Source organism: Heteronotia binoei, chromosome 11, assembly GCF_032191835.1.
Source record: "Heteronotia binoei isolate CCM8104 ecotype False Entrance Well chromosome 11, APGP_CSIRO_Hbin_v1, whole genome shotgun sequence".
In the NCBI taxonomy this organism is placed as follows: Eukaryota; Metazoa; Chordata; class Lepidosauria; order Squamata; family Gekkonidae; genus Heteronotia; species Heteronotia binoei.
In genome coordinates, this window is record NC_083233.1 from 47,474,204 (window position 1) to 47,489,606 (window position 15,403).

General features: G+C 45.5%; 1 protein-coding gene and 1 long non-coding RNA gene across 2 annotated transcripts; both read left to right on the forward strand.

Annotated features, from left to right (window-relative positions):
* The first annotated feature begins 324 nt into the window (after window positions 1-324).
* LOC132578917 (uncharacterized) lies at window positions 325-6,336 on the forward strand. Its single transcript, XR_009555953.1, has 2 exons — window positions 325-427; window positions 5,946-6,336. It is a non-coding gene; the product is annotated as an uncharacterized LOC132578917 (long non-coding RNA).
* Window positions 6,337-12,395: 6,059 nt separating this feature from the next.
* On the forward strand, window positions 12,396-13,161 carry LOC132578984 (BTB/POZ domain-containing protein KCTD8-like). Its single transcript, XM_060249136.1, has one exon. The coding sequence runs from the start codon at window positions 12,396-12,398 to the stop codon at window positions 12,969-12,971; it is 576 nt and encodes a 191-aa protein (XP_060105119.1). The 3' UTR covers window positions 12,972-13,161.
* Window positions 13,162-15,403: the final 2,242 nt, after the last annotated feature.

The window sequence follows — 15,403 nt, forward strand, 5'->3', positions numbered from 1 at the left end:
TTCAGGAGAACTTGGGGCACCTTTGGCAAAGGAGGAATCCCCCACTGGTTGGGACACAAGTTGTGTCCAGTTTTGCTTTTCATGCATTGTTTCAGTGTATATTTTATCAAACAGCTTTATGTTGGTTTTTACATTGCTGTTACCCAGCTTGGGTCCTGGGATGTTGCGGAGAAAGGCAGGTGAACCAATATTTTAATTAAACAAATAAATACTGTTTAGTATTTGAGGAGTGAAATTTGTGTCAACAAAAATGCATATGTGATCCCTGGAAGAAATTTATATTTTGGGATAGTTTTATAGAGGGGTTGTAAGATGTTGCAGGCACAACTGTGGTCACAAGTAAGCGACTCTTTTTGGGGTCTTTTTCTAGGTCCTTCAGCCCATGGACAGGGTTTGGAAAAAGAGGTGGACTATCTCGACTTCCCAGGTAAGAATTTAAGATGGAAGAAGGGTTCCCCCCACCCCAAATTGGGACAGTTGTCGTTCTTTGCAATCAGAAGGGACTGCTGTCTTGATCTCGGCTGCACTGAAGCAGCAGCCCTGTTGATGGTTGGAAGGTCTACTGCAGTTTGCAGGCCAGTGGGGTCAGGTGATCTGTACAGCCAACAGGGTTCCATCTGGCCTTATAGCTCTGTTGGGTTTGGCTTGGCTTTGCGATTGCTCACGGTGGGCTAAACTGGCCATGGAACTGTTTGAATCCCTGTTAATCTGCTGGCTTGCCTGCTTGCCTGCCTCCAGTGCCAGGCCTGAGGAGGTGCAGGCAGTAGTTAGGGGAAGTATAGACTTTTTAAGCTGACTCTTTCCCAGTCCCAAAGCACATTTTAGGTGTGTGTTTTGATATGGTCAGGAAGCTGATGAATGTCATAATAAGAGCTAGACTTGTGGCATTCCCCTGTCCTCCAACTGGACCACCTTCTATCCAGAGAGGTCAAGGACCAAACCAGCATCACAAACTGTATGCTTTGCTCTCTGTTAGCAAGGATGAGGAGCCCTCTTCCCATACTGAATCCCATCTACTCAATGCTGCATCTCTTGAATTTGGAGGCATCACAAACAATGGGGAGAAGCATGTTTCATGGCTCAACTGACAGCACTGCGTATTTTTTAAAGCACAGACTGTACTCAGCCCTGCATCTTGCTCCTTTAATGTCAGGGCCAACAAGATCTTGGCCACTTGTAAATGACCATGGGTGTCTGCCTCACTGCCTGGCATCTGTTTTGCTGTTCTTCCATCGTGTGCTCTCCTCTCGTCTCTAGAAGCCCCCTGCCTTGATATAAGGTCAGGAGGGGAGGGAAATAGCCTCCACTTCCTCAGGTGCCAGAAACCTCTGTCACGGAGAAAACCAGACCTTGGCCCCCACCGAGTACTTAGTAGGTCAGCTCAGCTTCTGTGGGGCCATCTCTTCTCCTCCCTTCCTGTAATCCTATTAGCCTTAGAGAATGGATCGAGCTATAACCGGAAAAAAGCCCCTCTCTTAGCAGCACTGCTGACAGCTTGCCTTTTAAATCTTTAATAAGCCTTAGCTTCAGCAGTGGCTCCAATCTGCAGGGGAAAAGCTTCAGGAGGACACCCAGCTATTTGGGCATGCTGAGTAGCTGCTCGGCTGGAGGAGGAAGCAGCTGGGCTGGCTCTCACACACATCCCCTCCCCCGCCCCCAGGCTAAAGATGGTCACTCTCAGTACAGCAGGAAAAGCTCCTCCACTTACCTGCCAGGACCTGAAGAATGGGAGTGGAGGGGCCAAGAGTTTTCCTGATTTGTGATGTCATGGAGAAAGGACAGCCTAGCCTAGGGGTAAGCAGATTAATTCAGGGGTTCTGAACTATAACACAGCCAGGTACTTCAAAGACTCCCACACCTTTAAGAGTACCATCAAAGGGATGGTCCTCTCAGGTGAGGCCTTTCATCTCACTACAGCACTGCTGGCTGCCAACTTCCAGGTGAGGCCTGGAGTTTTGGAATTACAACTGATTTCCAGACTACAAAGATAGGTTGTCAGTTTTTCAGTCAGCAATAGGCAACTCCTTGATGCTGCTGCAGCCAATTGCTGGCCACCAATTGATGTGGTGGCAGGAGGAAAAAAACAGTATTGTTGATGCTGTGACATTTCCAGGTTAACCCAGAAGTGACATCACACCTACCTTGCAACACTCTAGGAAACTCACTAATCTCTATGGTTAGAATATTGGTTTCCTAAATTGTCATAGAGTGGTGTGATGCCACTTCTGGGTTTTAGCCAGAAGTGACATCACAGAATTGGTGATGCTATTTTTTTACCTCCTGCCACTCTGCCATGCCATAGCAACAGTCTGACAAACCTATACAGAGCTCAGTTCCCTTAAAGAAAATGGCGGCTTTAGAGGGTAGACTCCTTGGTATCACATCCCCGCTGAGCTTCCTCCCTTCCCCAAATTGTGCCTTCCCCAGGCACTACCTCTTAATATCAAGGAATTTCCCAAGACAGATTTAGCTGCCCTATGGGAAAAGGTATAACCTAGTAGCATGTTGTTTTCTGTGCAGGATCTGAGGAAACTTCAAGGCCCATAGCAGAGACAGTTAATGCTGAGTACTCAGCATCATACCAGAAATTAATGATGGGTGTGAAACAGTGTCACTCCTATGAATTTCAAGAAATCAGCAAATCATGCTCCCTCGGGTTGCACACATCCACCCACACACACATTGCTGTCAAATGCATCTAAGGAGAGCTTTCTTTGAATTCTGGCTCCAGTGCTAAGCAGCACAGACAGGACAGGGTGTTTATCCTAGCTGGTGAGCCTTGCTCAGAATACAAGAAGCTTCTTCCTTACAAACCACCATCACCCTTAAGCCCCTGACTCATTAGTGCACAGCCAGAACCTGACCCTGCAGCTGGCCCTATAATTGGCTGTTAATTTGCTGTGTACTGAAGTCATCTTGTGCCAATTAGTGGGCAACAGGAAGTCCAGGGTGGAGGCCTTGCAGAGGGACTAAGTAGTTGCTGTTTGTACACAGGGGGTGCTGATGCTGGAGTGGAAGTGGAGGATGCTGAGGAAGGGAAACAAAGGAAGGGCAGGAAGCAGGGCTCTCCTTTTGACTTGTTGCATAGAAGAGGGCGCTTTTGGAGGCACTGGTTCTCTCCTCTGACCGAGAGGGATCAACTGCTGCTCAACTCCTTCCCACCTGGAGCTGGCTCCATGGTTAGTCTGCTTGGCTGTTATGTTCCCTTAATGTACCTCAATTTGCTGATTTAACTGTGCTCTCCCCCCAACCCCTTCTTTATAACACGCTTACAAAAATTCAACTAAATCAAGCTGCATTTGTCGACATTTTTATACAAGTATGAAAGATTCGGGCTGAACAAAGAGGGGGATGGCTTTATGTGAAAAATTCAGTCAGAAAACTCCCTCCTCCCTTTTCCTAAGATCTTTAGTTGTGATTGTTTTGTTCTTGATGGTGCGTGTGTATATGTGCTTTCTTTGCTGAATTTTCATGGGTCGTTGGTGATGAAATTATTTGTCCATTCAAATCAAGGGCAATAAAAGGTCAAGTGGATCGTCCTCATTCTCCTTTGGCTTTGTGATACCATTATATCAATTCTACTTTCCCAAATTGGTTACAATGACAGTTCCAAGGGGAAAGGTCCACTTTGTTAAAAAGAATGGTGCTGAAACAAAAATTAAGAGAGATCACAAAAAGCAACAAGCAAAATGAAAGTAGGGATGATTTTGCTCCCTCAACTCTCCTTTTGCCCTGGAAAATGAAAGGGGGTGAACATACGGCACTGCTCTGCTGCAGATACTAACACCCAGACACTTTCCTCTGCTCCTGGTTATCTCATTCCAACAACCTCATCTGGCTTCCCTGCTGTTGCCTTGATATATTATTTGAAGGGTAGAGGAGAGAGGAGAGAAATAGGGCACGCCTAACACATCATCCTGCTACTTTGCGGCAATAAAAATGCCACTGGGAAAAAAATCTACAATTTGCCCCCAAGCATGATATTGTAGGTATACATGCTGCAAAGAGCAGCTGCATATTGTCCCATGTAGAGATATCATCATTTTCAATCTAAAACATGCAATTTTTGTTATGCTATGAAAGCAGAGTTTGTAGACATATGCTTTCTTTGCAAGAATTTCATTGTCCACAAAGACTCATTGCAGATTTTTGGGAGGTGCTGACTGGGGAGGCATCATACAGGAAGACAATTCTCCATTTCTGCTGATTGTGACACATTGAAAATTTTTAGCATCAGGTGTCAAGATTACAGTCCTCTGTCTCTTGCAGAGCTGGGTTAACAATTAGGCCAAGTAGGCACTGGCCTATGGGCCCCTTCACCTTTAGGGGCCCCAGGCTTGCTTTCCCCCCCGGTTTCCCCCTCACTTGCTGCCCTCCCAGCCTGCATGTGTAGCCAGCAACTGAACTTCTCTTTGCCCAACTTGCTTGGTGCGGTTGCTGCTGGCATTGTCGCCAAGTTTGCCTCTTTCTGCCTCTCCCCCAAAGCTTAGTAAAAGGGACTTTTGAGAAGGTGTCTGCAATGGGGGCCTGGGTGGTGGAGTGGGTGCTCTTGACTCTGAGATAATTTGTGAGGCCCCCCCCCCCCACAAGATTTCGACTGCCTAGGGGCCTCCACAAGGTTTAATCCGGCACTAGTCTCTTGCCATATCCCTGCCCCAGTGCATTCTGGATAACTTTGCCTCTTGCTTTGAACTCCTGAGATAGCAAAGATTATCAACCAGGAGTTTTGTGAAAGGCTCTCTGGTCTGCCAAGGCTGCAGATTCTTGGGGAGGGATTCCCCTCTCTCTGCTCCACTGTAAATGTGACCTCCGGGGTGTGGGTGTTCATATCTGCTGACTGTCCAGTGGAGAAAGCTTGAGTCAGGATGAAATCAAGTCTATTTCAGCAAAATTGCCTCCAGCATAGCCCTGGTTCAAGTCTGCTTTACTCATCAAGAAAGTTATTTCAGGAAAATTATTTCTGTTCAGAAAGTTGCACAACTCCTGCTTATAAATGAAGATGCATGTGTCATTTCATGACACATTACTTGTACTGTATGACACATGCCACAAAAAAATGAAAGTGTGATTTCAAAAAGTACTGCCCTGCCCATCTAGAAAATATGCAACAAACCCAGAACACAACGATGCTGCCATGACTTCATCTAGCTCATGGTTGTCTGCTGGAGCTGGCATCACCTTTGCAAGGCCTCAGGCCAAGAAAAACCTGAGATACCCAAACTGAAGAAGGACTGAGCCTGGGATCTTTTGTTGCACAAAGGCCAGTTCTATGGGGGAGAAGAGGGGGTGCTTGGCCTGGGCGCCACCCGAGAGGGGGGGTGCCAAATTGAGTATGGAGTCCATTCTATTCTATGGGTCCATAAGATAGAATAGGCATATAAGAGGTCGTCATTTTTAAATCCCACCCCTCAAAAAAATGTAGATCTGGTCCTGTGTGGCACTGCCCTTCTTTCCTACAGCTGTGATGGCAAAGCATGGCAGTTGCTGTTCTTCCAGCCAAGTGGCTGAATTCTTGGCTTCCTTATAGAGTCCAGGTTTGGCACTTGCTGCTGCTTCGAGCATCCCTTGTGAGAATGTATGCATCAGATCTAGCAAAGTGGTTTTGGGACCAAAGCCAAAATTTACACATGTACAAAATTTCAAAATTTGAGCGTGCCTTTACATTTTTTAAAATTTTCTTTTGCATGCTTTAAGTTTTTAAATCTATTCTTCAGTGATGCTGAATTTTAAGGCAGTGATGGTAAGTCTTCTCATTTCCTATCTGAAATCTATAGTCACATCTATGAATGAGATGGTTGGAAGCAACTGACATTAGAAAAAACATACATTTGAATGTTTGCCAATTCAGACTTGGAGTTTGGAAAAATTTGCTTCAGAATTCCTTTTCCCAGATTCATTTCCGTTCCAACAGATTAGAACAAACAAGATGTTTTCTCTCTCTTTAGGAAGCTCATGGCTCACTATGTCAGCTCCAGCATCCGCAGAAGCAGAACGGAAGGTCCGAAAGCATCTGGCCTCCTCCTCAGAGCCAATCCTGGATCTCAAGACAGAAGCTGAAGCTGGGCTTCCAGGTGAGGAAGTGGTTGATTTCCCACCTGTAGAGAGAACAGGAGACAAGAAGCACCTGGAGAAAATCCCACAGCCTCTCTCACTGGAAGGGCATGCTTTTGATACACACAGCAGGGGCAGGAGATTTGGCATCCAATGAGAGATCTAGCAATATCCAGACGTCCTATTCAGAATTTTGAAAATGTTTTGAAAATTCAATTTTTAATCTTTTTTAAAAAAATAATAAAAGCCTGCTTCTTGCCTCCCTGCCATAGGGAGCATTTGCCACTAGCCAGACTGAGCCAAACATTTGGAGTGAGCATGCTGGTATACAGATGTGCAGTGCTGCAGACTGGGAATGGAGATCCCACTCCAGATGCTAGGCAGCACTTTTTTTTGCTTCCAGGCCACAGCTGATTTATGGTGACCCCATACAGTTTGCAAGGCAAGAGATGAACAGAGGTGGTTTGCCACTGCCTGCCTCTAGGCAGCAACCCTGGACTTCCATGGTGTCTCCCATCCAAGTAGGGCTGACCCTGCTTAGCTTCTGAGATCAGAGGGGATCAGGCTAGCCTGGGCTAACCAGTCTGGGACATGAGAGAGACAGGTAGAGAGACATTAGTATCAACTGGGGAAATAAGTATATTTATTTATTATTTGGTTTGATTTCTAGCATGCCCTTCCTGTGAACGGGCTAAGGGTGGGTTACAGCATTGGTTACAAAAAACAAAATCCACTTAAAAACTATAACATTCATAGTTCTAAAAAACATTGGCGTCCAGACTAATTCCTTGCATTTCCATGGTGTGCTGGTGTCAATCATAAACTTCTCCAAGCAGGTTGTCATCTAGTCCTTGAGGGATTGAAGCCCTTATAGTTGGTAATAACGATTTGGAACAGATGGAACAGATGGATAGCAAGTGAAACAGAGGGGCCAGATGGTATTTGACGCATGCTGCCTCACCCAAAGCCTAGCGGAATAGTCTTGCAGGCCCTAGGGAATTGTAAAAGGTTCTGCAGGACCCTGATCTCTAGTGGAAGCTCATTCCACCAGGCTGGGGCCTGGCCCTAGTTGAGGCTAGACAGACGTCTTTTGGGCTAGAGATCACCAGCTAAAACATTGTTCCAAGGACCCATGAGATAGGGGGAGGGAACGTTGAGTCTTTAAAGAAGTTCACTCATTTGCAAATAAAGACATGATGGGAAAGTGATGGTCTGTTTTTAAACAAAAATGGAGCATATGGACAAGAAAAGCTAAATCCTGCCTCCCCAGTTTTTTTGACATGTGGAGGAATAGATTCATGTAAATGACAATGCAATTATCCTACTTTTTCCCCCAGTGTGGACTCAAAGTGACTCAGAACATTGTTCTCTACTCTTCCAGTATTTCACAACAGCCTTGTAAAGTAGGTTAAACTGGGAGAATGTGACTAACCTAAGGTCACCCAGAGAGCTTCCGTTGAACCTAGGTCTCCTAGGACATTCTGTCCACTATGCCGTGCCAGCTTCCCCCAGTAAAGGCACAAGGATCCCCTTATTTGTTACGATTTGTACTCCCTGCTTTCCTGTGCTCACTTTGCAAATGAGGATATTAATTGCTTAAAGAACAGGGATTATTTTTCATATGTGCTTGCAGTCTGGCAGAAGTGCATCCCCTGAGTAAGGGCTGCAATCTCTGGGAATTTCATCCTGGTTGAATTGAAGAGGGGGAGGGGGGTGTTATAGGCAGAAATTTGTTTCCCATTGAATCCCAGAGGAAAACTGTATATAGTAACAAAAGCCATAATGTATAGCACCAACAAAATTGAATGAAAGCAAACCGGGAATGATTTTTTAATGCACCTGTCTATTAATTGTAGCTTTTTCCTGGCAGGGCTTCAAGGCTGCAGAATTTCTTTCTCTCCCTCTCCCCTTCATGCCCAAGCAAGTGCCTTTGCCCACTTTCAATGTGAAGGCCATCAGGAGGAAGACAGCAGCTCTCAATTTCTCCATCCCTAATTAAAACTCCTAGCCCTTTTCTTTGCTGATGACAGCTGCTCTTTTGATTTTAATTCCACCTGACTATGCCTGGCCCTTGGCCCCTCGCCTTGATGCTCCTGAGCATCAGAGGAGCTCTTGATGCATCCCACTGACAGCAAAGGACAGCAGAATGGCATGGAAAATGCAGATGGTGATTTACTTTCAGCCTTGCTTCTTCGTTCAAGGACTCTGGCTTTTGGAGCCTCAGTGCTACAGCTCTAGAGATGCTGGGCCAGGAATGTCTTAGGGAAATGCAAGAACAGAAATTTCTAGCTAGCCTTGGCATAGCGCATTCTGTATTTAGACCTGGCACAGTCTCATGGGGCAGGAGAGACATCAGTCTGGGTCTTACTTTAAAGCACTGTGGATGACAGTACAGTTCTCCAGAGCTGACACTTCTCCAAGAGTATCATAGGAGACTGGATCATGAAGATGAAGAGAATTGAGAGGAAATATCAAGGTGGATAGTAATAAGGGGAGTAGGTACTCCAGGATGGAAATCAGCAGAGATCTGAAAAAGCCAGGGTAGAAGTAGAGGTTTGGCAGTGACTGCAGTTACTGTCCAGAGTAATAGTGGGCCTGTTCAGGAGCATTTCAGGCAATAGATGGTGTACTTTGAGAACAGGGCTAAAAGTAACCCCCAATGTGAGATTCCAAATGTTCCCTGTGTATGTTTGGAATGGGTATTTCAGGAAAAAAGCATTAGCTGAGAATAGATTTTAACAAATGCTACTGAACCTCTTATGAGAAACAGCATACACCAAACTCATGGAATGTCCCAGTGGTGATAAATTGTAGTGGAACAGTTTTTAAAAAAATGATTCTTGAAAAGTAGTTGGTCAAATGCTATAGTGATTCCAGCATAGCTCTTTTATTGAAAACCCAACTGAAAACACACATGGCTAGCCGCAATTATATAAACAGAAACTCCACACAAAACGCACCTCCAGCAATGAACAACCCAATAGAAAAACAGGCACTCGGAACTGTCATTTGCATGGGCTTCGTTCAAATGGATATTACATAATTGGCTGGCTCAGCAAGGGTGGCCACTCTGGGTGTAGCTGCAAGGAGCCTCTCAAATGATGGGCTTCATTCAAATGGATATTACCTGATTGGCTGGCTTAGCATGGGCGGCCAATCTGAATGCAGCTGCAAGGAGCCTCTCCAACAAAGGGTTTTTGTTTAAAGCTCTCAGTATACTACAATTCTACATAGGGTATTTGTATTGAGTGTCAAAACACTGTTAATTCATGGAAAACCTCTTTCATTTCAATTGGTCAGGACAATAAAAGGTCAGATTTGATCTGTTCAAATTTTCTTGCAGAGTTGGGAGAGCATCACTGCTTGGGCTCTCTGTTTTCAAATGAAAGGGTCACTAAAATTTTCACTGAAAGTACAAAGGACCTTCAAATAACTGTTTCACATGTTTGACCACAACTAGTTTAGCCTAATCCCTGTCTTTCCTCCCCTCAGAGAGATGACCTGTCACTTCCATGCCTAGAATCTGGAATCTTATGTTTTATGTCCCACTGTCTTCATCCTAAAAATAAAACAGTGCAAAGCAGGCTCAAAATATTAAAAAGTGGCCAACTCTGTCCAAAACTCTACTCACTGGGATGAAGAATGCTACTGTGAATTACCAGCCTACCCAAAGGCTCTTCTTAATACCCTTTTGAGAAGATGGTGCGGTAATTTCCCTGGGCAAAACACATCCCTAAAATTTAGAAGTATAATCTACTGGGAATGGAAACGATTGAGAGTTGTTGGGTATAATCATTCTCTTTGGTGACAAGCTAGTGGTAAGTGCAGTTCATAGAGGGAAGCTTTACTTTAGCCTGCAGCTATTAGTTCTTTCACAAAAGGCAATTAGCTATTTGCTGCTTTTTAAATGTACCTCTGTGCTAAACAAATGTCATAATAAATGTTCTGGGGTTTTTTGAAAGTGCCAATAACCCCCATATAAGGTTGCACTGATTTCTACCAGCCCCCCCCCCCCCCAATCCTTTCAGGACTTAGGAGGTGCTGGTACTCAGTACCAGTGAGTACCACCACCAACCACCACTAAACAAATTAAAAAGAGAGCCTTAAATTTTCCCAAAGAACCTAGCTCAATCAGAATGCTACCAATCCTTTCACCAACCCAGTCTTGGCACTCCTAAGAAACGGAAATGTTGTCATGGCAATTAATCCAGCCTCAGTATAGCTTGGATCTAACTAACAGCCCCTGGGAACCTGCAGGAATCAGTGTGGCTCTTGGGAATATGGACCGGAAGAGTTTGCTCAGATCTTCCTTCCTCTCCACCACACTGCAATCTGTTTTGAAAGACAGGGGCAGCTGGTGGGGGGGAGGGGGATGGAGAGAAGTATCTCTCAAATAGAAATATATTTTGGCATTTTGCAGAGTTTCTGCAAGAAAACAAAAACACTCGGCCTGCTGCAAATTGCAAACCTTGGGCTTGTTCCCAAATATTCAGTGTCACAGAATGGCCCTGGGCAGAGAGAAGCTCTAATAAATCTGGAAATATGTCTTTTCCACACTGAAACAACCACTTAATCAACTGGCATTACTCCACAGGGAATTGATGGGGATCAATGATGCGCCTATCTCCAGTAGAAGGACCTCAGCCATAATGCTGTCCTCAGCATCAAGTCGCAATTCCGGAGGCCTTTTCATGACCAAATAGAACTCAGTGCAGTCAGGGTACATGAGAGGGGGAAAGCTCAGACTTCATTTGGTCTTAGCTACATTTACTGCTCAGTTACTTATTGGCTACTACTCAGTTACTCTTGACTACAACTGGCCCTTCCTGGCAACTTCCTCCTCACCTGCTACTTATATGTAATGACAAGTGACTTCTGTTTCAACATATCTGAAGAAGTGTGCATGCGCATGAAAGCTTATAGCCAAAATAAAACTTTGTTGGTCTTAGAGGTGCCACTGAACTCAAACTAATCTTATTCCTAATTGCTGTTGAGAAAGCAAGGTGCAAGTTAGCTGCAGTGGCTTGTGGTGGATGTGCTTTTACTCAAATGGCTAAATACATATGAAGATTTTTTTCTGGTTATATTGAATACATGAATACATGACCTGTGTTATTCTGACTCACACCATTGGCCTGTCAAGGGTAGCATGGTCTGTTATCACTGGCAGTGAATCTCCAAGATCTCAGGCAGAGGTCTTTGACATAATTTCCTACATGGTCCTTTTAACTGGGAAGGGGGGGTGGAGCCATGATCCTTCTTTAGACATTTATGTACAACTTGCTTTGCTGATTCATCACCGCATAGGAGTGGCCTTCCACAACCACTCTGTCATGGGCTCATTTGCTTTTTGGGTAGGCTCTTGTTTGCAAGTGACTTGCGATACCCTAAGGACTGAAGCTTTTGGGTACTTGGAGCAGACACTTTCAAGAGCCAGAGGTCCCATCACCAGATGCATGAAGTTGGTAGATAGATCTGTATCTGCACCCCCCGAACTACAAACAGCAGGTAGGCAGGAGACCGAGGAGTTATTGCAAAACAGAAACCAGAAGGCCCAGTCTCCTGAAACACTCCAGTTTGTTACTTTACAATGAACAGCACAGATGGAAAACAAAATCTAACCAAAAGAGTAAATTATCTGCAAGACTGGATGTGGGCCTCTGCAAACAGTTAATGAGTATAACATGGCTATCTCTTGAACTGCTGGCCTATTTTAAAAATATCTTCCCTACCTTTTTTTTTAAAACTTGTGTTTGTGTGTTTCTGTCTGTTTCTGGAGTTGAGAGTAACACCTCATACTTCCTATGAAGTAGATTCCAACTCTGCAGTCACTGACTACAACAATACATTTGTTAGTAAACCAGATTTTGTGTTTCTGGCTCCTCCCCACCCCTTGCCACAGTGGCATGTAGAATGAAGTCCTCACTGGCTTTGCTTGCCCCAGTTCAAGACCCCTGGTGTTTTGCAAACTGGATTGCTTTGCTTTCTACTGTTGTGCCATTTGGCAGAGAGAGAGAGAGAGAGAAAGAGAAAGAGAAAGAGGCTGGTTTATATTCCCAGTCATGGCTTTCATTTATTTATTTTTTTACACACTCTGTGTGTGTGTGTGTGTGTGTTTATACGCATGCATGCCTTGAAGTCATGGTGACTTCTGAAGACCCCTGCGGGGGCATGGAGGGCATTCAGAGAAGTGGCTTTGTGCAGCCTGCCTCTACCTCCCAGTTGCTGGTATACCAAGGAGGTCTCCCATCCAAGTACTTGCCAGGGTCGGTACTGCTTAACTTCTGGGATCTGACAAGATCAGGCTTGCCTGGGCATATGCCTTTCATCTTTAATGTTTTGTCATGGAGGTTACTAAGCTGCGTCTCTTCTTCCTTCCAGTGGTTGCAGTGAACACAGCAGAGATCATCCCGCTGATAGACCTAGAATGTGCGCCTATAGCCACTGTGGGGGGTACCCCCCTCTTCAATGTGCCAGTGGCAACACAAGACCCAGCTCAAATCCCAAAGCCCCCCTGGGATTTTTCCACAGCTGGCTTCTGTGAACCAGATCTGCCTCTGCCCCCTCCACCTGAAAAAATCCCCCCTTCAGAAGCAGGATCCTTTGGGTCCCTGCCATGGCCGGAAGTCCCCGATGAATGTGTCCCACTGCGGCCCAACACCCTGGACCTCTTAAAGCCACTCCGAAAGCTGGAAGAGGTGAAGCAGATGGGAGAGCGAAGGAACCGTGGCAACACCAATGTCAAGGAAAATGGACTAGAGAACTGCCCAGGTGTGCCACGCATCAGTGAGGAGAGGAAGGCACTCCAGTCTGAGCTGGGAAAGTGCATTGAAGACTTCCGGAAAATCAAGATCCCTGCCTCTTTCCCCAACAAGAAGCGGCAGTGGCAAAATGAACTTCTGAAAAAATACCAGCTCTGAAGACACCCTGGTGCCAAGATGTTTCTCACTCCGTTGGTGGGCTGCAGGATTCCACCTTCCTGGAGGAGGAAGAAAAATGTGCATTAATTTTGTCCTGCTTGTGTGGTGATGAAGGGCCTGTGCTTCTCCAAAAGGGGTCGAGGGAGACATTACTGGTGTCACTGTGTGACTGCCAAGGCCTGTCCAAAAGAAAAGGAGCACCCTGACATCAGAGGATTGGAGGACAGAATCTCCCCCCCCCTTTCACATGGATGAACACAAGCAGATAGGAGAAAGGGGAACAGGGTCATACAGCTGGCTTGCCCCAGAATATGTGGGATGCAAAGCTGGGGGAAGTTTCATGCTTGTTACTATAACAACCTACACTGATATGGGTAGCATGGACTCAAGCTGAATTTAATTATTTGTTGATATTATTTATTTGTGTCCTTTTCTTAACTTGCCTTTCCGCTCTGCAGCGCTCAGTTGTGGTGTGCAATTGAACATAATAAAGCAATGTGACAAGAACATTTGCAAAGTAGGCTGCAGTAAGAGGAAGGTTGAGAGCACACACACACGCAGTAAAGACATCCACCATCCCAACCAATGCCACACCTTAATCCATGAAATTAAATATCTAGAGTGATCACAAATCTAGAGAGACCCCCCCCCCCCTCAGCCATGCCCAACATTGGAAGCTACCACAGCTCTGGCACCACCACCAAGAAAATCCTGCCATGGGCTCATTAGATTTAACTTTCTAAAGGGATGCTGCCAAGAGCAGGGATACGCTTATGCAGGGGGTTTTTTTGTAGAAAAACCACAGCAGTAACTCATTTGCATATTAGGCCACACCTCTTGATGCCAAGCCAGCCGGAACTGCATTCCTGCTCAAAAAAAGCCCTGCTCTGATGATCTCAGGGCATCTGGAGGTTATAAACAGCTGCTCTCTGATTCCATACTGTGAGGGACATGAGGTAAGTAAAGACCAATGATACATTTTATTGGACCATTTCTGGTTGTATCTGAACCTCCCTGGGGAACTGTGCCAGGCCAGGGCTCCTTATTCTTAAATATTTGAGGCACTGTGGCTCATCACCTGGCCTGCTGCAGACAGCTTAAGAGTTTCCAGACCCTTTTGCTAAGATGTTATCCCTCTCCAAGATAGCTCAGTTCTTTTGCTTGCTAATTAGCATTTCTGCTTCCCCTTTCAAGTTTTTCGCTTTACTCACTCTTGGGACATCACCCAAAAGGAAGGAAATTCTTGGCTTAGCAAGGGTGCCCCACTGAGGGGTTTCCTTTTTGTTGCATCCTGTTTTGAGACCTTAGAAAGGGTGTTTAAAGTCCTCTGGGTGTCTAAGAAGCATCATGGAACAGTGCTATGAAATGGTCTTGGCTTAACACCTAAGGGAGGGCTTCTGCTTCATCCTGAATCCTGGCACAGGACTCATCATTCCACAGACAGAACAGCACTACTTTGACACAGACCAGGGGCCTGTTCACTGGGCTATGTCATCTCTCTCTATGAATGGAGTCTCTTTATGAATGGAGTCTCTTTATGAATGGGGTCTGCAGAAGAGTGCCAGACAATTAATGCCCAGGGAAAAGCTCTAAAGTCTTTGCAAAACTTTGTCATGGAACTCATTGTTAGAGTTTCCTGAAATGGCAGCCAGACAGGCACGGTGGGTTCTACCTGCATTCCCAGTCACTGAGGTTAAGTTGGTTGCAAAAGATGCCACAAGCTCTGAGAGCCAGCCAGTTCTGCACAGGCAGAGATAAATGAGCCGCTGCTCACCTGGCCTGACTCAGCACCATCCCCCGCCCCCACATAGAAAGGTGCCAGCAACTCTGGCTAAGGTCACAAGATGATGGAATTGCTGAGATGTAACAAATTGCAATCACAACACATTAGCAGGCTTGGGGCTAGCGGTGCTCGGTTGGTACTGGATAGAGAACTTGGGGATCTTGATTGATAAGCTGATGCAGCACTGAGGCGTGGCCATTCCTTCTCTTTTTGCAGCACTTCTCCCAGCGTGATGGGAACTACATGCACATATCCCTGACTGGAACATGTCCACTACACAGTAGGGGAAAGCCCTAAAAATGTTTAATCAACACTTAATTTAAAAAACAAACAAAACAGAAGGGCTTACATAGCCTGTTTATTCTCAGTAATGTGGGAAGGCTAGGTCGTGAGCAGCTCAGATATCAGTGAATCCTTCTTTGAACATCCCAGCTTTGCATATAATAGGGTAGGCTAGAATCATAAATGTTGGAAGGGACCTCCAGGGTCATTTAGCCCTTGCAGAATGAGCATCAGATTATTCATCCTAGAAAACTCTGCCTTGTGTATGTACCTGACTCTACAGTTCATGGCTGCATCTCTCAACGAGTGCTCACTTCCAGCATATCTCCATCTTTCTACCTTTGAATTCGGAAGGGATCCTAGGCTT

Bases quoted from the DNA above. Each gene is read 5' to 3' on its own strand.
- LOC132578984 (XM_060249136.1), top strand. From the start codon at position 12,396: ATGGAGGTTACTAAGCTGCGTCTCTTCTTCCTTCCAGTGGTTGCAGTG.